This window comes from Penicillium argentinense (assembly GCF_028826775.1).
Source record: "Penicillium argentinense strain IBT 30761 chromosome Unknown utg000005l_segment0_segment0, whole genome shotgun sequence".
NCBI lineage: Eukaryota > Fungi > Ascomycota > Eurotiomycetes > Eurotiales > Aspergillaceae > Penicillium > Penicillium argentinense.
The window spans coordinates 1,621,297-1,642,521 of NW_026622664.1; the positions used below are offsets into that span (position 1 = coordinate 1,621,297).

General features: G+C 47.1%; 7 protein-coding genes across 7 annotated transcripts; 5 read left to right on the forward strand and 2 right to left on the reverse strand.

Annotated features, from left to right (window-relative positions):
* Positions 1 to 3,672: 3,672 nt before the first annotated feature.
* Positions 3,673 to 5,547, forward strand: N7532_005402 (uncharacterized protein; the record flags this gene model as incomplete). Its single annotated transcript, XM_056617896.1, has 2 exons — positions 3,673 to 3,695; positions 3,888 to 5,547. 2 exons carry the CDS (start codon positions 3,673 to 3,675, stop codon positions 5,545 to 5,547), a joined length of 1,683 nt encoding a protein of 560 aa, XP_056474055.1.
* A 1,103-nt stretch (positions 5,548 to 6,650) lies between these two features.
* N7532_005403 (ankyrin repeat domain-containing protein) lies at positions 6,651 to 7,534 on the forward strand (the record flags this gene model as incomplete). The annotated part of the gene is given in 3 exon segments (XM_056617897.1): positions 6,651 to 7,012; positions 7,076 to 7,282; positions 7,294 to 7,534. Coding segments are annotated over 3 exon segments (810 nt in total), but the record flags the coding sequence as incomplete, so codon positions are not given.
* Positions 7,535 to 7,680: 146 nt separating this feature from the next.
* Positions 7,681 to 8,062, forward strand: N7532_005404 (fatty acid synthase beta subunit; the record flags this gene model as incomplete). The annotated part of the gene is given in 2 exon segments (XM_056617898.1): positions 7,681 to 7,816; positions 7,833 to 8,062. The coding sequence occupies 2 exon segments, from the start codon at positions 7,681 to 7,683 to the stop codon at positions 8,060 to 8,062; spliced, it is 366 nt and encodes a 121-aa protein (XP_056474057.1).
* Positions 8,063 to 12,083: 4,021 nt separating this feature from the next.
* Positions 12,084 to 13,410, reverse strand: N7532_005405 (uncharacterized protein; the record flags this gene model as incomplete). Its single annotated transcript, XM_056617899.1, has 2 exons — positions 12,084 to 13,349; positions 13,408 to 13,410. The coding sequence occupies 2 exons, from the start codon at positions 13,408 to 13,410 to the stop codon at positions 12,084 to 12,086; spliced, it is 1,269 nt and encodes a 422-aa protein (XP_056474058.1).
* Positions 13,411 to 15,009: 1,599 nt separating this feature from the next.
* On the forward strand, positions 15,010 to 15,564 carry N7532_005406 (uncharacterized protein; the record flags this gene model as incomplete). Its single annotated transcript, XM_056617900.1, has 1 exon — positions 15,010 to 15,564. The coding sequence occupies one exon, from the start codon at positions 15,010 to 15,012 to the stop codon at positions 15,562 to 15,564; it is 555 nt and encodes a 184-aa protein (XP_056474059.1).
* Positions 15,565 to 16,096: 532 nt separating this feature from the next.
* Positions 16,097 to 18,485, reverse strand: N7532_005407 (GMC family oxidoreductase; the record flags this gene model as incomplete). Its single annotated transcript, XM_056617901.1, has 3 exons — positions 16,097 to 16,884; positions 16,934 to 18,054; positions 18,112 to 18,485. 3 exons carry the CDS (start codon positions 18,483 to 18,485, stop codon positions 16,097 to 16,099), a joined length of 2,283 nt encoding a protein of 760 aa, XP_056474060.1.
* A 779-nt stretch (positions 18,486 to 19,264) lies between these two features.
* Positions 19,265 to 20,587, forward strand: N7532_005408 (zinc-binding alcohol dehydrogenase family protein; the record flags this gene model as incomplete). The annotated part of the gene is made up of 5 exons (XM_056617902.1): positions 19,265 to 19,380; positions 19,431 to 19,498; positions 19,548 to 19,837; positions 19,944 to 20,140; positions 20,206 to 20,587. 5 exons carry the CDS (start codon positions 19,265 to 19,267, stop codon positions 20,585 to 20,587), a joined length of 1,053 nt encoding a protein of 350 aa, XP_056474061.1.
* Between the last annotated feature and the right edge of the window lie 638 nt (positions 20,588 to 21,225).

Genomic DNA, 21,225 nt, shown 5'->3' on the forward strand with positions numbered 1-21,225 from the left:
AGGATAGCGTACTCGCAGCCTTCGCTACTGGATTAAACAGCTCCCGCACACACGCGCAAGTGCATCAGGATGAGTTACCTCCAGAGCCAGGAAACTGGAAGGAGATGATGAACCATCCTTACCGAGAGGGGTTCCTGGCAGCTTGTGCTCTTGAAATTCACACAATCAAGAGGAAAGGCACATATGAGGTCATACAACGACCAAATGACCACAGCATACAGATTCTACCACTCCGTTGGGTGTTCAACTATAAGGTTGATAGCAATGGCTATCTCAGCAAGCTCAAGGCCAGAATCTGCGTGCGAGGAGATCTCCAGAAACTTACCACAGAGGAGAAATACTCGGCAACCCTCGCTGCACGCACTGCACGAGCAGTCTTCTCATTAGTGGCTGCTTTTGACCTTGACACTTACCAGTATGATGCTGTCAATGCATTCCTTAATAGTTGGATTGATGAGGAGATCATCACTGAGATGCCAGAGGGTTTCAAGGAACAGAGGCAGTGCTGGAAACTCAAGCGAGCTCTCTATGGCTTACGAAAGTCTCCAAGGCTATGGCAACAAGAAGCTTCTAAGGTCCTGACTTCTTTTGGCTTACAAGTTGTACAGGAAGACCTCTGCCTCTTCTCCACAAACGGCATCATTGTTTTCTTCTATGTGGATGATATCATCATCGTCAACCATCCAGCCCAGCGCACACGCGCAACGGAACTGCGCCAGAAGCTTAATGAGCAGTGGGAACTACGTGACATGGGAGAAGCAGCGTGGTTTCTTGGAATCCGAGTTGTTCGAGATCGGCAGGAGAAAGCACTCTGGCTCTGTCAGGACTCTTATATCTCTTCTATGGCAAGCCGGTACCATCTCACAAATGGCCGCAAAGTTGACACCCCACTGCCCTCAGCACTGGCACTGAAGCCATATGAAGGAGAAGCAACTCGACAGCAGATCCATGAGTATCAGCAGAAAGTTGGATCAACGCAATATGCTACCACAATCACCAGACCAGATGCAGCAAAAGCAACCTCTGCGCTTGCACAATTCCTCACAAATCCAGGACCTGAGCACCTTGACGCCATCAACAGGGTCATTACCTATCTATATCACACGCGTTCTCTTGCTTTGACGTATCGCTCACGTCCACATGGAGACATTGAAGCAGTATCCTTCTTCAGCGATGCATCATTTGCGGATAACAGAGATAGGAAGAGCTCAGAAGGATATATCTGCAAGATGTTTGGTGGAGCAGTTGATTGGCGTGCCAGCAAGCAACGTACGGTTACCACTAGCACCACGGAAGCAGAGCTGCTAGCGATTTCGGAAGCCGCGAAGACCATGGAAATGTGGAAGCGCCTATTCTTATCCATCCGCTTTGATCCTGAACACCCTTTATCGATCAATTGCGATAACCAGCAAACGATTGGTATACTCACCAGGGAAATACCTCATTTACGTACGAAGCTTCGTCATGTCGACATACACCATCACTGGCTTCGACAGGAGGTTCAAACTGGCCGGATACATGTTGAATGGGTGGAAACAAAGGATATGGCCGCGGACGGCCTAACAAAGCAGCTCCCACGACAGAAACACACTGAGTTCCTGCAACAACTGGGAATGGAGGATATCCACACTTTGTTGGAATAACCTCAGCAATGAGAGCGGATGCTGGGGGGGTGTGTCAACTCTGAGAGGTAAAATACTGTGGATTCTCCACTGCTCTTGGTTATTCAGCATCCACCCACATTGCAATAGTAATTGTATGGTAATTCGGGTCATTCTCGGAAGAACTGTGATGTAATACGCAGTTTATAGCCCCTGGATCATTTTCAACAGATCGGAACACACAGACACACTCTCGTTAATCCATCTCATGCATCAATTGGCCGTCCCGCGATACTAGATGATACACGTATCCGACATCCTGACACGAACCTTAATTGAACCCGCTCCCCGTCGGACTCTGTTGATCCATCCGGCGCCGAAACTCGTAAGCGCAATTAAGGTCCATTCTAGCGCATGTTTCACAAAGTAGGTTAGCCAGAGCCATTACACAGTATTAATCGAAATTAACGCAGTTAACTAATTATCGGGGTAAGCTGAGATAGTGTGGGCTAGTAATCTTCTTGGACGATACGGCAACAAGGCTAGGTCAGGCGGAACCCATCTTCTATGAAAGGTTGATTGATTGAAGAAAGAACGAATATCATGGGGCGGGTTGAAATACCCCATAGATGGCTAAGATACAAACTATTACGACAATCGTAATGCCAAGGAAACCATATTACTATTCAAAACACAAAGGAAAGTGGGTCACTCAGTATACTTTAGACTGCACATATAAGACAAATGGACATAAGATGCCTATTTTACATATAATTGCTCACTCGCCATTAAACTCAACTTTTAATATTGCTTCCTGATTTATGCAAAATGAGCAGGATGAAAGCTATAAGTGGACTCTACGGACCTTTTTTTTTGCATGGCTTAACCCTTTATCCCTTTCCCAGTTCTTTGCACTGACAGAGATCTTGCTTAGTAGGAGCAATTAGACTATCTGTCCAACCAGTCCACATTTACTATGTGTTTGGCATATTGATAAGAATGTGTGGTTGTAAAGACAAAACTTCTGTTCGAACGAGCAATTTGAAACGTTTATACACTCCTGGGGAGATCTTATTATTCATCTTCTATAGGTGAATATAAAGATCAATTAGCTGAGTTTGAGATTAGTCAAACTGCTTCTCCTGCTCTTCGATGTGTTAAAGAGACCCGTCTAACTAATAAAGAGTTGTTTACTCGGGCTAGGATAGGGCAATACCTTCATCTTGGTAATTGGGCAACATCACGAGTAGAAGGCTCTCATGCTGCTATAAACAGTATGTAGGGGTGATATACTCTGTGTTTTTGAACGAATTAATAATGCTCTACAGGATCAACGCTATACTGAAATATCATGTTGTAATTTATCGCTTTACTACGTGTTCTGGGCTGCGCAGCTCGCCTGTGTGCGCAGCTCCCTAGTGAAATACGTTATGTGATGCGGGTAGTACATAATTTGTAGTGCCGCTAGTAAATCCTGTAGTGTCCGTAACAATTCCCGCGAGTGAAACACCCAAGCGGGTGAAACACCCTACCAATACCAAATTTTTAAAATATCGGCCGTTCAACCAAAACACGTTAATTAATTTAAATGTAGCGATTTTTACATGAATTGATCTTGTGTCCAGTCTCTCTACGCCCACCACATTAGCCTAGCAGCTGCGCGAATCGATTTGAGTCGGCCATTTTTGACATCCTGGAGGGCTAGTGGGATTCTGCCCTCTTGCTGTATCTAATCCTGTGAGGATCGCGAGCGATTTGTTGGCATGGTTGGTAGCTGAAGAAGGTAGGTAGGAAGGAATACACGATTTCTGGTTGGGTGTTTCACTCGCTTGTGGATTACGTTATAGAATTCTGGCACCTTGGTAATAAGCTTCGGCACCTGAGTGTGCCAAGATTAGTCAGAAGTTTTGGCACCTGCTGAGCTTGAGTGCCCGCCGGTTTCCACTACCTCTCTTCATCACGACAGGCACCCTCAGACACCACCTTCAAGGGCCGGAAGTGGCTACTCGATTATTACTGAAACTACATCTCACAGTACCACTAGGCACCACTTTCCTTTCTGCCGCCAGCCATGTACGAACCTGTACCTCCTCGGTACAGGAAGACCAATATAACCCGCAGCCGAAATGGATGCATTCCGTGCAGACAGAAAAAACGAAAAGTTAAGCCTACCCCGCAGACGGTTCGAGTAGTTACTGATATGACACTTCGTCGACATTAGTGTGACGAGAACAGGCCTAGCTGTGGGCTCTGTTCGCGCCTAGGAATCCATTGCTCTTTTCGCAGTCCTCCACTTCGATTTCAAGAGTCGTCTTTCAATTTGGGGCGGGCAGCAGAAGTTGATACTCGGAATCTTGACTACAGTGAGGTACCTCGCGCTAAGTTGTATAATCATCGACGTACCCAGCACGGCACTATCAACGAAGACGACGTACTCCCGAATCCAACTTCCACCAGGGGCCGCCAACTTCAGATTTTGGCGAGCTTCTCCCAGGCGGACAATATTAAAGCCCCCACTTCTACGAATTTGAATATTCCTCATAAGCCCGCAATCGCTGTTTCCGACGGAATTTTTCTTCACCAATATTTTTCCCATATCATTAACTTTCTACCTAAAAGCGTACGACTAGTTGTGTCAAGCGGGTTAGATTTGCCCGCTCTTAGAGAAGCTACGGTTGCCTTCTCTGCCGCTCGATTTGCCTACTCCCTTGGGAATCCGTACCAGCCACGGTCAAAGAACTTGCCACCACTTTTTGTTCAATCGCTGAACTACTTCAGTCGTGCGATTCAATTGGTTAAGCAAGACACCTGCCGGATCGAGGATGTCCTTGCTGCGGTGATTTTCTTCATACTCTTCGAAAATGTAGTTGGGACCGTCAGGACCTTTTACTGCCATTTACGAGGGCTAGAGACTCTCATCCTTGGGCACTACCGTGCTTTATCTGGAACACCTTACGGCCGATTGGTATTGCGTGCGAGTATTTTCATCCGTGCAAAAGGGTTTCTCATTTTAGGGCCGTCGCATGCAACACATCGCAGCCAAGTTGCTGACCGAGAGCTCGATCTTCTTGCGCGCCGGATCTGCGCACCACAAGAACTCCTCTTTCTCACGATGGCAGATACCATCCGTGTGTCAACCATTCTCCTTCTTCAGAGATGCTCACAGTCCCGCTGCGATGATTTGGATTTATCTCTCCTGAAGCTTTCAACACGTGGAGGTGGAGAAGGTTGTCTTTCGGGATGCAATGACAGCGAGTCTGAGGTTTACCGGAAGCTAGACGATCTTAGGCAATATGTCGATTTCCTCTTCTCTCAGTCGGATTCGCTATATAATGCGTTCCTTCGATGTACGGGCCATCCAATATTCCAGCGAACCGACCTCAACTACGCAGAAGATGCCATTCTGCCTATCACATTCGATAGCCGTGAAGACGCAATTGCCTGCGCGATGTATGCCTTGGTGCAGGTCTATTGTGACCGCCAAACACTTAGGCATTTGCTTCTCGCGGAGCCTGGAGAAATTACTTTGCCGTTAACTCGGTGGGCTAAAGTGATCCTCGGTATTGCGAAAGGCTGGGACCCATCACGATACTTATACGAGGAGACGTATAACATGAACATAGGATGGATTGTGGAGTTGCTCTGTCTCCGCTGGCCCAACGCTGATATCTTGACCTACATCACTCAAAATCTCGTCCCTGGCCTCAGGATGGCTCGGCCTGCCATGGAAGATACTGCAGGGGCTTTGCTGCTGTTTGATTTGGTATTAGAAATGCTGAAAATCGAAAATGCCCGTGGACGCAAAGTCTTTGCCATGCACCTTGTCCATGAAGATTCTTCCGAGGAAAACGGATTCTTTCTGCCCAATGAGTCGTTACATTTTGTCATCCATGGTTATACTGACGGTGGGGAGTTTTTCAATGATTATATCTCACAGTCAACTTGAGGTAGAAGTAAATGAAACGAAATTTCACCTTCATTACCTGCTGGATACGTCCAAAACCCGGTCATTTGTCGTGCGCCAAGCTAGCGTAAGTAGGAAGCCAAACTTATTAGGGAGTAAAGAAGACTCTGTTCGCGAAGCAGTGAGGATGTACAGCACCTCTCAGGCTACGTTCCGTCGCCGCCCGTGCCAATTATACATCTCGCGCTGAGACAGGTGCGAATAACGTTGAACTGACACTGTTCAAACAGGTTTCTCTTGCGGAACGAATACCCTCTACGGAATTCTCTTGAAGAAATGCCTAATAACCTATTTAATAGGAATGGCCCCCCGTTGCACCTGCTGTAGCCAATGCTGACGAATGTCAACTTCTCGCAATTTATTTCCTTAGTCAAAAGCCTAATAGTCTGCCGGTTTATATGCCATCGCCGTTGGCTCTTTACCTACATGGCTGCTCGTCTGCTCGCATGGAAAGTTTCCTTGAAACAGTCAGTGCGTCGAAAAATGCATTCACACGCAGTATGCGCCACTATACGGCCAAGCCGTGGCCTTCGAGAAGGGATATCATTCCAGATCACTGCTGCCCGAACCAACTGCCCTGTGGCTGTAGACCGCAGCGACCATATATTGGCGAACAGATTGGCTACTGCCGTAGGCAGCATAGTCAACAAATGCTGGGTTAAATTCTGGGTTTCCTATGGAATTTCGAAGTGCGTGTTAGATGTGATTTGCTTCAACGCTTATGGCGCTAGATGCAAGAAGTGGGTACGAAAGATAGACTCGGTCTCCCAGGGCCATTAACACACTACCAGGGATAGTTTTGGCGCTCACTGGAGCTAGACTTCAGAGATTCTCTAAAACTACGAATTGTTGTCAAGGCTTCGATTCTGCCGTATGATTGCTACACGCCTCAACGGAGTGACGGGTTACACTCCTAGCTGACCGCAGAATTTAGCTGAGACGAGATATAAAAGGCCTCCCCACGTCCAACTTTCACACCTACCCTCATCTACATTTAGTTTGCTTCCTCGCTCCAATCTGCTGTCCAATCATGGTCTGCTTCAATTCGTTCGTACTGATTTTACCGATGAGCTAATACATTACAGCCAAACATCAGAGACCTGCCCAATGAGCTTTTGCTGTGGATTTTGTCGCATTTGGACGGCAGTGCGATATCTGCTCTCGCAAAGTCATGCAAAGGCCTTGATTTGAGACTGCAGTCCAGCATCCGGAAATACAACAGCAAATTTCAGAACAGCAATCTGTTGCACCTAGCCGTGAAATACGACAACGTTAGTCTCGCGGAGGCTTTGCTCCAGCACAACGCCAACATCAATGCATTTTACCGAGGCAAATATCCTTTATTGAGGGCGCTAAAATACTCTTCCGCTGCTGTGCGTGACCTCTTGCTTAATCGTCGAGACCTAGACATCAACCTTCAAAATCAAGCGCGGCGGAGCGCCCTGTCGTATGCCATCTACTACGGAACCTTTTCCGCCGTCAAGAGCGTTCTATAATAACCCAACGTCAGAGTAGATGTCAAGCGCAAACATGGCCGAACGGCGCTCCACCTAGCAGTCTTCGCAGGTAGAATAGGGTGCGTGCATCTGCTACTTTCTAGTGGCAGCGACCCTGATCTACAGGATGATTCATGCCACTCGCCATGGGCCTCTGCATTTCGCTTCAATAGGCCCGTGATAGAAATGATTAAACGATCCGAAGTCCGAGGTACTTCGAGGTAATTCTTAGTGCTCAATCATCACAGGATGCTGAGCTACCTCTTCGCCAAGTAGTATCCTATGGGTCAGTAGATGCTGTCAAACGGCTTCTCGGACAAAAAGGTCTAAACTTGGACACCCAGAACCGGAAATGCTATACGCCGCTCCATCTCGCCATTCAAAGCAAACCCCTAGAAATGGTCAATCTGATCCTAAGTCATCCCCGAGCCAACGTGAACTGCAAAGACAAAGATGATAATACGCCACTCTAGCTGTCTACTTGTCGTGCGACGGGATAACCGAAAGGCTGTTGGTCGAGAAAGACATCAACGTTAATTTTGTTGGAGGCCGCGGGAGATCCGAGGCGCCGTCTACATTTCTACACCACGCCGCGACCAGATTGGATACCGTGATCCTAATGACGGTCCTCAGACCGGCATCAATACGCCTCTTTTTTCTCAATCCCTCCGGCCTCTCATCGTCTCATATGGGCCCCTCGAATTCTCTTTCCTCGTTCCTACTTCGCTTCATTCTCATGCCTCTTCACTGCTTAGGTACCTGAGCCTTCAGAGGAATTGGCGCAGGATGGCGAGCCTTCCTCTGTCACCGAATTGGTGGCGCTTTATATTGGTCATGTGGCTCGTGAGGTCGAGGAGGGCGACGACGATGCTCAAGGAAGCTGTCTTGAAGTCCTCAAGCTCGACTTGAACGAGTTTGAGCGTGCGTTCGTGCACGCAACGATGTCCACGCTGTGGCAGCGGCTCTTTCCAGAATCGTCTCTACGAAGACCCAGGTACTGAATCATATATAACGTAACACGCTTACGCTTACTGAGCTACTGAATAAAGCACTTTTCTGGTAATTCATTTAAATAATAGAATCTACTAAATTAAGTAACAAATTTAAATAGTGTGTTTTCAGCCTTGATGCTCTACGATCGCGATTGCAGCAATATGCGGTTTGCCGGTCATTGCTTCAGGTTCATCATGATCATAGCGGCTGATAGAAAAACATATTAAGAACTAGCTGGGATCTTTCATCTCGCCATGACATGAGCCGTTTTATACTTCCACTACGGGAGAAACATACCGTCAGCAAGGAAGATGCAGACGCACGTTGTGAATCGGACACGTCATATTCAAAAGGACCCGCGAACACGTAGTGTAGGGTGGGGAATCATTTCCATTGGGCTCTGCTACAAGGATGGCAGGAAATCTGCTGCTTCGTTAAATAGTGAGGCGTTCAAATATGCTTTGTCACAGACATTTCCTTGGCATCAAGTTAGGAATGTTGTGACTTCCCCTTATTTACATTGGTGGTTAATGGCTTGAAGAGACCTGCGTTAGAACTGCTAGCGATAGTTGGATTGAACAACATCCGACACAAGCAAGACTGTCTAGCGGAAACCAATCTATATTGAAAGTTCACGAGATCTAGGACCATGTTGCCGAAGAAAGAGGGGCGGGTGGTTCGTTGGCCCTACCCTGTGGCCCTTGTCTGGCTGCCCCTCGTTACTCCTTGCTCCGCTTTGGAATTGTTGTGATATGTCGTATCGTAACGGAATCAATTCCTAACCCCACGGAATTACCAGCTTTGATTGGAAATCAATCTGGAGGTCGCCTGTGTATATAAACCCTCAAGTTTTCTGTCCAGAAGGAATACAAGCAATCTTCCTTTGAATTACAACAGGAATGCTACCTCCGCTCTCCGGCCTAGCCGAACTCTGGTGCCTCAAGAAGTTTTCGACTGTACTGTACCTAGTGTGTACTAGAGACCGAGAGCACCCTAGTCTGCATTTCAATCACCCTGTCCTCAAATCTTGGAGTTCATTAGAAATGAGAGATCTTGTTATAGATTTTTCAACGGCTTTCAGTAACCAAATTTTTCAATGCTTCACGAATCTATTCTTTCAAATTTTTCTAGGAAGAATTCAAGTTCCTCAATGGCTAGCTAAAAACTAGTCTGTCCGACTACTTTAACTAATAATTTCCACGGATGGCTCTGTGATAGAGGAGTGGTGAAAAGAGAGGGTGGTGAAAGAGATGGCGGTGGAAACAGAGGCGGTGAAAAGAGAGGGCGGTGAAAAGGAAGGGTGGTGAAAAAGAGAGAGCGGTGAAAAGAGAGGGCGGTGAAAAGGAAGGGTGGTGAAAGATGAGGTGTTGGAAAAAGGGTTTGGCAGAGCGGAGTCGGTGATGAAACTGGCGATAGTTTTCCTAAATGCGGGGCAATGCCCTCCCTGGTGATAGTTTTTTCCCGCAAAGCTTTTACCGCTGAACAAAATATTGAGGAGTCGCAGAATCAGCCCCAGGCATTCACTCGAAGCTACCACATTCGTTGCCACCACTTGTTGAAAGACATCAAGGATTACCACCTTTCAGCATTGCCTTTGTCTACTGCGAGCAGATGACTACGGTGACTCTTTCGATAGCTTCTGACCCTTGGTACATTTTAATGATACTGTACCTGTCCATCAAGGTTAAACGATTTTCAAAGTAATTGAATTTTTATCTTTCAATTATTCATTGTTACGCTAAATTCTAAGAACATTTGAATATGAGTCTGTCAGATACGCCAACGATGACAAAATTGCAGGGTTGAGCGAGTTCAGCGTTCAAGCCACCGTTCTAGCCATAATTCCATCGTAGGTATGAGGGAAACTGAAACTGGTCAAAAGATTGATCAATTCCACAGCATCATTCTGAGCCTCCTCCGAGCCATAGAAGCACGCCCTAGCTTGACCCTTATAGTCATAAAACCTGAGGGTGCTAACACTGTCTATATGGCGAAGGGGTATATCCCAAAAGCTCTTGTACCCATCGGTACTTTCCCAAGGGCATCCAGTCTGACTCTCTGTGGTCTCCCCAAGCTCCGCCGTGAGGATAGTGAGGCGGTACAAAAGGAGGGAAGAGGATATATGACGAAAAAATCCACGGAGCCGGAATTCGGAAATCACCTTTTCTATCGGATAATGAATCCGGGGGAAACGATAAGGCTTCAGTTCATATCGTATGTTGGCAGAATTCCATCGTAGGTCGTCATCGTACCAGCTAACTAGGCTCCCCATTCTCCCATTTTCATGTCTCGATGCCGAATCAGGTAATGGAGCCTCTCTCAAAGTCCATCTCTGTTTGATATTATGCTGTAGAGAGAGACCGAATTCATCACGAGAGAGATAGTTATTGTTGTCATAATGCTGAAACACGAACTTGTCAAGCCGGGGACACGATTTTTCAAAAACTGCCCAACTAGTTGAAGCGGCTGTCAATTTATCGAAGTATCGCATCTTATGCGAAGCTTGGAGAGATTCGAAAGCTTCGTAAGTGAGGGTATCGGATTCGACAATAACTGGATTACTGTCGAAACCATTTTCGCTTTGTGCGTTCGACTCTCGATCTTGACAAAGGCGAGTTATATCAAAATCTCGACATGCGGCATATCTGATAAACGTTGATGGAGTCGTAGATTCAGAAAGCCTCACACTATCTGGAATAGCCGGAGGATCGAAATTGTCCACGGCATTCTGGAATTCGAATGAGTCCATCTGGATCGTGTCCGCGTCGTCACTATATTTTCCTCGTTATAATAAGCCATGATAGCTATCATGAAGTTAATAAGCATTGGCCATGTACCAGTGGCATGAGGGGTGAATACCTTCAAGTTGTCTTCGAAATATGTAGCAGCCGAGTCGTTGAACCGTTTAGTATCCAAGGATCAGACGTTACGGAAATATCGGTCGTTTCTTGGTTTTTATAGCTTCTCTTCATGATCTTGAAAGTTATTAACAAAGCTTCGAAAATTTGCTCCTAGGACATTACCAGTTTGACTTTGAATATCTAAGAGAGCCCATGTAATCTCCAAAATCCTTTGTGCGGCCTCTTGGAGTACCTGGCGGCATCATAATGCTGGGGCGAAGGAGATACCTCCCAGGAGCAAAAATACATCGGGATGATTCATCCAGATTCTATGTCTCCTGGGTGCCCACGCACGCTTTGTCCCCTTTCCAGATTTGCTGAGATGACGCAAAGACGGACAGTATAGCTTTGACAGAGATCCACGTGGACCCACAGCCCCTAGTGCGATTTCTGCGGTAGGTTGTGCTCTCCCAGGAGGAATAGTCGAAGCTCCTAGGGCCTTTCACCACCGTTCCTAGGACCTTTCGCATTAGTTCCTGGGGACAAATATGTCCTGGGAGCGCTGTAAAATGCTCCTAGGACTGCAGCGAAGGATCCTAGGAGCGTTGCCACTAAGCCCTAGGAGCCACTACGTATCTCCTAGGAACTCTTGTACCCAGGAGACAGAAGTTTGCATAGGTCCTTTCTATGTTTTTTTTAGCACCTGGGAGGCAGCTCTTTCGCCCCAGGAGCATGGTGTGCGTGAGAGAATTTGTCGCTGGAGGCACCTCGAGGGCTTGCCATTTGAATTGCAAGGTCGAGGATGTCCTGAGTCATCCTGATTGAGCGTGGAAGTTGTTTCAATCAGGTCAGAACTCAGTGGATGACTTCCCCTGTCAGACCATTGTCATCTCTTTCTGTACTTGTACACGCATGATTTTGACACTTTCAAGAGGCCTGTGGATACGGGTTACTATGATGCTAACTGAAAACTGGACGAGACGATAGGTATTTACACAGTAACGACCAATATTGCCTTTCTCGTCGAGGGAAAAAGGCTAGATCGATGGGATGAAAGACAAGACGGTATTGATTAAATGGCTCTATAGGCCATTTGAAGGGTGCTTGATCATTTATGATTACTCCAGTACTGACTTTTACTGAAAGCCCAGGTCCAAATTTGCTCAAGTTCCATTCATTGAGAGGTCTATCAGCACGCACTTCCTCTACCGGCCATCATTTGAACGATGTGGGGGTGATCTAGTTCATGGGCGATCTCTAGCGCACTTTGAGCCTCCTTGTTCCTTCTCTTAGGCTCAATGCCCTTAATTTCGAGTAGCCTCTTCACAAGGGGAAAATGGTTATCTCGAGCTGCCGCAATGAGATAAGTATCTCCCTTTTGGTTGTTCTGGCAATTAATGTCAAGTCGGCTGTCGTTCAAGAAAAGTTCAACTACCGACATTGAACGCGTTTGAATTGCCAGCCACAGAGGATCGTCTTCTTTTTCGTCATTTGCGTTGATCTGAATACCGTCTACCTTGAGCAGCATTTTCACTACCTCATAGGCACCTTGGTACGCAGCAATTCCAAGAGGACTTTTTCTGTTTTCTCCTTGAATGTTTGGATTCACTTTGTGTAAATTTGTCGACGAAAGGATACAGGAGACCATCCGGACATTCGTCCAAAAACAGGCCATATAGAGGGCTGTAGTTTGCTGTTGCGGATTGGTGCCACCCCTGAAATTGACATCTAATCTGCTGTCATTGAGAAACCGCTTGCTGATATCGTCATGCCTAAGGTGTACAGATAGCCAGAAGGCAGAGTTGCCTAGGCGGTCCCTGCAATTCACGTCAAGGCGTTCACTGGATAGGAGCAAATTGACTGCACCTAGCTGACCGTGACAAGTAGCAACATGCAATGCCGTGTACCCATACCGATTTTCCGCGTAGAGATTGATGTTCCTGTGCTTTAGCAGTACTTTGATGACTTTGAGGTCACCGTAGCGCACTGCTTGCATCAACGGTGTTTCGTCGTCCGAGTTAAGAATAGTATTGACATCTGCACCCAACTTCAGAAGAAACCTCATGGCATTGGCGCTGTCAGGAGTATTGGCGTGGTTTGAAAAAAGTTTATCAAGACTCGGGCCGTTCTGAAGCAACTCGGATACAGGAACAGTCGGTCGCGAATGCAGTAACATCTGTGCTATGATTCTGTCGATGACTTCACCCTGCATGAAAGCAACATGAATGGGTGCTAGCCCTTTAGAGTCTGCCACAGTAGGGTTCGCGCCACACTTAATAAGGAACTCGACTTTCTTATAGTCACGCATCTTCACATAGTACCATAGCAGTGTTCGACCCTGAGCTTCCGACCTATCGACCTGTACATCCATATATTTCAAAACATCCAAAAAGCCCTCGACATTCTCTTGAGAGAGGGCTTCCGAAAAGCGATTGCGTAATTCCTCGATGCTAGACTGAGTGAAAAGTTAGTGCTGTAATCCCACGATCCCGATTCTATGTGATGTACCTTACCATTGAGAGATTTTGTGTGGCTATTTGAGATGCGGAAATATTTGAAGGCGAAGTGAGAGGAGTGGTTGAGGATAAACGGTGAGAAAAGAGCAGGCCGCAGCTATATTTATACCACATCCCGGTGGCAAGGACTAACCATAAGAATTTATATCGTCGTAATTAGCGGTATTCAATCTTCGTGCCCTCGATAGGCTACCGCTTGCATTCCAGTGCCAATAATAAGCATTGAAGCTCCGAGGATCTCAATCCCAGATCCTAGGAGCAACCTGTCCCAATCCTGGAGAGATCGGCTTCTCATCCGAGAATTGAGGAATCGTCCCTTCGTGCCGGATCCCGCTAGCAGAACTTTGGACTATTGCTATGCCGTGTATTCCTTTGGAAAAAATCACTTTTTAAAATGAACCTAGCCGACCAAGAGATTCGAGAATCCCAGGAGTAAAGCTTTGTTGGTCAAACCCCGGCGTGACGGCAGGTCCAGCCAATCGCGCCGTCTCACAATCCGGTAGTCCTTGTATGAGCTGGTTCCGAGACTGAAATCTCGGCTTCTTACTGGCTCTGCTTCGTCGATAGCTTCGGGTTCCGCAAGGCAAATGCAAGAGCAATCATTGGAGCAGCAAGGCAAATCCCTGTGATACAGAGAATCTTTTGGACATGGCGATAACCCATAATGATAGCACTTCTTTCTGGCGTCCCGATAGGATACCGAAGGACCACCTCGAATGGAGAGCCGTAAACGGCTGCTGCCAACGTTGTATCAGGCTGGAAGGCGAGATTAGACAACAGAGTTTTGTACAGTGTCTGCGTCCAGATAGACCCCGAAACACACTTTCCAAGTGCACTGCCAACATTGTATGAAGCAAGATAGCATCGAACCAAACCCAGATAATGTCACGCCTCCGAAAGCGAATAGCATTTCGCGGCGATACATATGGATCTGACAACTTTTGAGCCTTGAGCTGAAAGCATGAATATTTCACGCTTCTCAAGCGATCGGTTCTTCTCTCGTGTCAGGTCTAGAACTGACTTGGAGAGACTGAGAGGACTCTGCTGTTCAAGTTGTTTGAATTGCTCGCATCTCTCCGCAAGGTTCCATCAATATACTCGTATGTGTCATACAAACATAAGCATATGTTATGTAGCTTAATTGTGTAAGTGACTGTGTTTGTAAAAAACCAGAAATTCTCTATTTCTACTTATTGCTTAATACACTAAACTACTCTCGGAGAACCTGTATCAGCCTCATTTGTTTTGGGCATGTATCGTAAATTACCTGAACATTATATCAGCGGGAGGATCTGTTTATATGAGTAAACACAATGTTGCCGAGGCCCAAGATTGAATGATGAATAAACATGAATTCGAGATGAGGAAACACAGCTAGTTAGGTAGTTAATCCTTGGATAATTGAGCCCTGAATGGAAAGGCCGCATTACAGTCCAATAGTTAGAAAATATTTCGGCGCCATTGCAAACCACCACTCAGCCTTGGAGTACCGACGTTCGTGTTACATCATATCAGGCGCTTTACCAACAGTTCTATTGCGCTGTGCGCTTTGGGAGGACTCTCAACACCTGGAAATTCTGTGGTCCGTTGACACTTGCTATGCAGCTCACCTCCTGCCTTACCGGTTCTGAATGGGCCTCGAATGGGCCGCAAACTCCAGCCCAGCGGTTCTACCAAGCATTCACACACGCCATCGAGTCTTCCGCCCTGTCAAGTTATGATAACCACAAGTTCTTCTCCGATCGCGCAACTTTTCACAATCAGAACGGCGTTGATTACCAAGGCGGGGAAATTTGGCCATGGATCACGCTGGTATTTGACCAGTTCGAGCGCTTGGAATTTGATCTTCTGAGCATCTGGGAGTTTCGAAATGATGACGGCAGTATACATTTCATCGCTCAGGCTATGCAGCGTATATGGGCTCCTGGTAACGATGGCACGTCGCCAACAGTCGATGTTTCCCTTTGTGTGATCAGCCGGATCGGGCCCAGCACATCCAACGAGGCTCCGGAGGGCTTGCAATTTCAAGAGGCTTGGTTTTCTTGGGATACGTACAAGCTCTTGCCATATTTCCCTGGCGTTCTATGCCTTTTAGCTCAACCAAAATCCTCATTCCGAAAAAACCATGCACGGATGGCTCATGCTATCGGATGAGGGCGATGGTTGTCGGGTCGACAAGAAGCCCTCGATGTCAAAAGAAGCGGACTGGGTGCTCTACGGTATATATATATCTATGCACATTGAGCAACTTCTCAGCATCTTACAGCCGCTAGTTAAATATACTTAACCACAACCCTCATAGACACTAGCCACGCAAAATGAGTCCTACGCCTTTTAGCGCAGCTATTATTTCGCAGACCAATGTAGTACTGGAGGACTTGAGTCGAATCGCAGCAGCCTGTCACCCCAAGAGATTTACTCGTGTACATTGAAGCTTTAACCACGGCTCGCCCTAGACTGTAGCTAATTTTCCAAACAGTTCAAACTACCGTGATAACTCAGTATGCTTCTTAAACATCTACTGAAACCTTTTCGTCTATGTTCAGAGAGAGAGAAATGAAATTACAGCATCAGCAACGGTAGCAATTTGATTTGTGTCCCCATCGGCTATGTCCAGGATTATAATAAGGACATCGACCACTGCTGGGGAGAGATTGGGTGTGGTTCAGGAGTCCAGATTTGGAAACTACAGCCGAGCCATCACATTCTCTGACTTTTTCAAATTCCATGCCATCTCCTGACTAGCCCAGTCCGCAATAGCCATAACAGTAACCATAGGGTTCGCACCGCTAGCGCTAGGAAACACAGAAGCATCCATAACATGGAGACCTTCAGTTCCCCAGACCTGACAGGTAGGATCTACCACGCTCGACTTAGCAGAGCTGCCCATACGGCATGTGCCCATCTGGTGAGCACTGACGAATGAAGCCTGCTGGCTTTGAAGTGACTTACGTCTGACCTCAGCAATCCAGCTTTGGAGCGCAGGATTGTTGATGCCTTGAAGGTCTTGTTCCTCCAGCTGAGAATCCGAGGTGCCTTTCGGGTTGAAGGCTGGCCGAATGAATGGTGGAATTTCACGAGAAGCCGTGTGGAACTCTTTTGCACCGGTGATATACGCAATTTTGGCGCAGGCGATGACACCTTCCACGATGTGCCTCAGGTCAAAAGAAGAGACGGTGTACTCGGCACGTACACGTCCATCGGTCGGGTCTGGGTAGAGGCGCCCACTATCGCGATCTCTAGCGAGCGTGATGAAGCTAGTGCTATGGTTGATGCTGGCCGCGAACAACTTATAGTCCAGCCCACCCCGCCAAGGAAAAACAGGGATGATCAGAGAAGGGACCATTGCCGACGTTTCGATCTTCACGCCGTGTCCACGACCATCGAGATTCTCGAACTCATTCACCACTGTGGTTAACGCGGCTCCCTCCCATGGCCGAGTCTCTTCCTCATAAACTGCACCACATGCCAGGACTGTGAAGCTAGGTCAGTAACTAGATCAAGCCCAGCGAAGGAAACTTACCAGGATGTAGATGAAGGTTTCGGCCAATTTGTGGGTTGTCAAGGCCGCTTCGTAGAAGTAGCAGCGGGCTCTGCAACGCGCCGCTCGCCACGACCACCTTTTTGGCATGAATGATTACCTTGCGTCGAATAGCACCCTCTCCGCTAAGTCCGAGATATGAGTCTCGAGAAGTCCATGTTCCTTCAACGCCTGATGCCACTCGTTCATCATTAGTCTCAGTGAAAAGCACCCTATCAGCTCGAAAGCCTTCCATAAAGATCGCCCCAGCATTCGCAGCGTCCACGAGGCACGTTTCAGCTGGTCCCTTCTTTGCTGCCGAGTTACAGCCTAGCATACAGTAGCCACAGTAGTGCTCTTCGCCACCCGTGTTCTGTGGAACCGGCTTCGCAGCATAGCCTAGTCTGCGTGCGCCATCGAGAATAGCGTTATTCTGGCGATTGTGGCACACATGCTCTGTAACGCCAATGCGATCGCAGACACGATCAAGGCTTCTCTGAAACCGGAGAGATGTGAAAAATGGTAAGCCATTATCAGCCCACTCTTGCCGGACATATGCCTGCGTTTGTAGTGCTGCTGACCAGTTGACAGTGCCGCCGCCGCCCCACGTTGAGCCTGCTAGGATAGCAACGGACCCATCATTGGATAAAACGGCACCACCGCCCTCGAACATATTTACGAATCCTTCGTTTGGGCCCATTGGAAAGGTATCGCTGGTGTAGGAATATGACTTCTCTACTACAAGCACCCGATATCCAGCTTCAGCCAAGTTCTTCGCTGCCATGGCCCCACCGCAGCCGCTACCAATGACGATAACGTCGGTTGTAATTGTTTCTGGTGGATTGCCTGGCTCATTGCTTGGAGGGAGTTGTAGGAATTCATGCCGGAATCCCATGGCAGGCTTGCCATGGATAGGGACGCGGGGGAAGCCAAGCACAGCGTTGATTGTCGGGCTGGAAAGAACCCACGACCTTTTGACGATAGCAATCAAGACCCGGTATGTAGCTCGGAAACTGGCTAGACGCGATGTATCCCACGCACTGATGATCCTTTCACGGACAGTGACGGAATGTTGATGGATAGGTGTGGTTGAACCGGTCATAATCAACAATCCAGCACGGGTACTACATGATCAAACGTCAGTAGGTTATCAATGAGATTACTTAGGAAAGGAAAAATACTTCAGGGCATTCAGCATCAGTCCAAAGCTACTCCGTCCTTCGTCATGCATGAAGTCGCCGAAGATGCGCTCAATGCAGGCTCGGAATGCTAGATTTGATGAAGCATCTTCTTCTAGATATTGAGCTGCGATTTTGACCGCCTCAGGGCTGGGGCTGGTAGCCGTTAGTTTTGATATGGCTGTATTCCATTGATCTTGAGAGACGACTGTATCGTTGGATCCTCTGGATGTTGAAGCGGTGCGAATAGATGGGATAATTGCATCGGCTAAAGCGTAAAGGGCTTTCCACTGCTGCGCCGTGAAGTATGAGGTTGCAGGAGCAGGGGGCAGAGGTACATCAAGTGGTGTGTAGGTGGATATAGCCTGGTCCGCCATGATTTCGAAGATTCAATGAGAAGATTCATAGAAGACCCAGGGCTGTCGTAGACTGAATTCTTTTGATAATACCATGTATCGCTTAGAGCAGTGGGTGAAGGGCTGTATAAAATATTGTTGTTAGCTGATCCCCGCTTCCTTCCAGGCTCAGATTTAAGTTCTAGATCTCAGAGACCAGAGCCAAGACCCAAGGGAGCTCCCCAAAAAATAGTGTTGTTTGGCCCTGTCCTGTATAATTTACGGGAGTTCGTGGGAGACAGCAAGCAAACGGGTAGGATCAGCGCAGCCTCGGTCGATGTGGATATTTTGATCATCAGGGGGAAAGAGGAATGGATCTAGCCCCGTTCATCATGACTACACAACCCCATTGTCAGTTTCACAACGTATGCAGCGTATTTTCGGATCAGCTTTCCCATAACACAACGCTCAGGTCATCCTATCATGTTCCATGTCTAATTTTGATCGAGATCGTCTGGTAGTGAGAGCATGCCAAAAGCCGGGGTCAAGTTTTATTCCATGGTTTTGGACTTGATCACAACCTTGGAAGGATAGAAGTGTAATTGTCATCAAAGTGGCGGCCCGATGTTTCAGGGTGCCGAGGTCGGCGTTCGGTGATCACCGCCCGAAAACTGAAGAATAATCATAAATGCTGCAGAATAATCTAATCATATTTCGCAAGCCTCGGTTTGAAATCACAGATTCTAGTTTTCTGAAAGATATAATAGGTGTAAAACTCCCTTCCTAGATTCCTCGTGAGAAAAAGTCTAACCTTTGTCACGATGGAAACCAAAACAATGAAAGCAATTGGAGTTGCCAAGTATGGCTCAGTCGACAACTTCGAGTCCCGCGACGTTCCGCGACCGGGGAGCCCCAAAGGAATGGACGTCCTTGTGCAGTGAGTATTCTCATTCCATGTACCGTCACATTATTTCTAACGTCACTTAGAGTCAAGGCCTGTTCTGTGAATCCTATCGACACGAAAGTTCGCAAAGGGACTTATGATGATGCTCCAGGTAATGATCCTGCTCCCTTCTTTTGGACTTTCGTGCTTATCGAATAAAGACTACTACAAGTTTGTGCCCAAGGATTTCCATATCATTGGATTTGACGGTGCCGGAACCGTTTTGGAGGTTGGGCCTCAGTGCACAAATATCAAGCCTGGCGATGATATTTTTTACGTTGCTTCCACTACTCGCCAAGGCAGTGCTGCAGAGTATCTTCTCGTTGATGAACGTCACTGTGCTGAGAAGCCGAAGTCGCTTGACTTCGTGGAAGCCGCTAGTATGGGCCTGACCTTCGGTACGGCATACCAGTCTCTTGTTGACAGGCTGGAGATTAAGCAGAACGAAAGCGTTGGTATTTTGATTGCGAGTTTCACTAATGCCCCGAGCCAATGTTATAATGGCTATTGCTACCTTCGTTGCATTTCGAACACACATCTGACTCTGACCGTTCTAGATCAATGGCGGAGGTGGAGTTGGAAGCGCTGCCATCCAAATCGCCAGCAAAGTTTTGAAACTTCCCGTGGTTATTGCAACTGCATCCCGACCTGAGACCATGGAGTCATGCAGGAAAATGGGTGCCACCCATGTTGTGAATCATAAGGTGGATATCGAGTCCCAAATCAAAGCCTTGAACCTGGATGTCCCAATCAGGTACGTTCCGCCTTCTCTTGCTGTCGTGTTCTTTACATCTCAAAAACTTACACTACTAATCCCAGGTACGTTTACGTGGCTGCAAGAACGGAGCAATATATCCACGCCCTGGGCAAAGTTTGTGCACCCTTCGCCAAAGTTTGCTCAATTGTGCAAGCCAGGTTCGATCTCTATGGGACCGATTTCATGTCAAAGTCGATGACCTTCTCGTGGGACTGGCTAGGCTCGGCAGCCTATCATCGTACCAATGTGGAGAACTATCAGCGAATCTTTGGGGCCTTGGCCCGTTACATAGATGAGGGAAAGGTGGTACCAAATCTCAACAGACGTCTCAAGTTGAACCTTGCTGGACTGAAGGAAGCTCATCAGCTTATTGAGTCTGCAACCACTGTGGGAAAACTTGCTCTAGGGGTGGATGAGCTAGGCGAAGGGGCTCCATTTGCTTAAGGTTAGATTCCTCCGTTAAAAAAGCTTCGCAGTAGAGGGCGTTGAATGATAGCGTATGCGGATATCCACGAACTTCCGTCGATAACTGAATTGCATGCTTCTTTATTGCGTATACATGCTGCTTTGCTGACAACACTCTAGAGCTCTCGAGTAACCTGGACGCAGTGAAAAGAAACGGTGATTAACCATATTACCACTCATTGTTTCTGGAACATATATATGTATAAAACAAAAGAAATATGAAAAAAGGATGCTTCCTTTAAATTTTAAATTCAAGTGAAATTTCTTCCTGTTCAGGTGACTGTTGCGTCGTAGGACACATGGTAACACATCTCCATCCATGGATTGAAACTATTTTACGATTTTCGACGTGAGACTTTGTATTACTGAGGACGAGTAATGCAGTCAACACATGGATGAACATATGCTTTTTTGTATTGCTTTCTATCGTTTCGTGATGCGTAAATTACATTGAACGATTGGAAAGCCATTTTCGTAGGAGGTTACTGCAGCGTCTATATTCCTCACCACATATTCCAACTTGATTCTGTATAGGTTAGTTTGTCAATCGAATATAATTAATATTATTGGACACACGTGAACCAATCAAAATAAAGAAAGCAACCGCGATCCCTGTT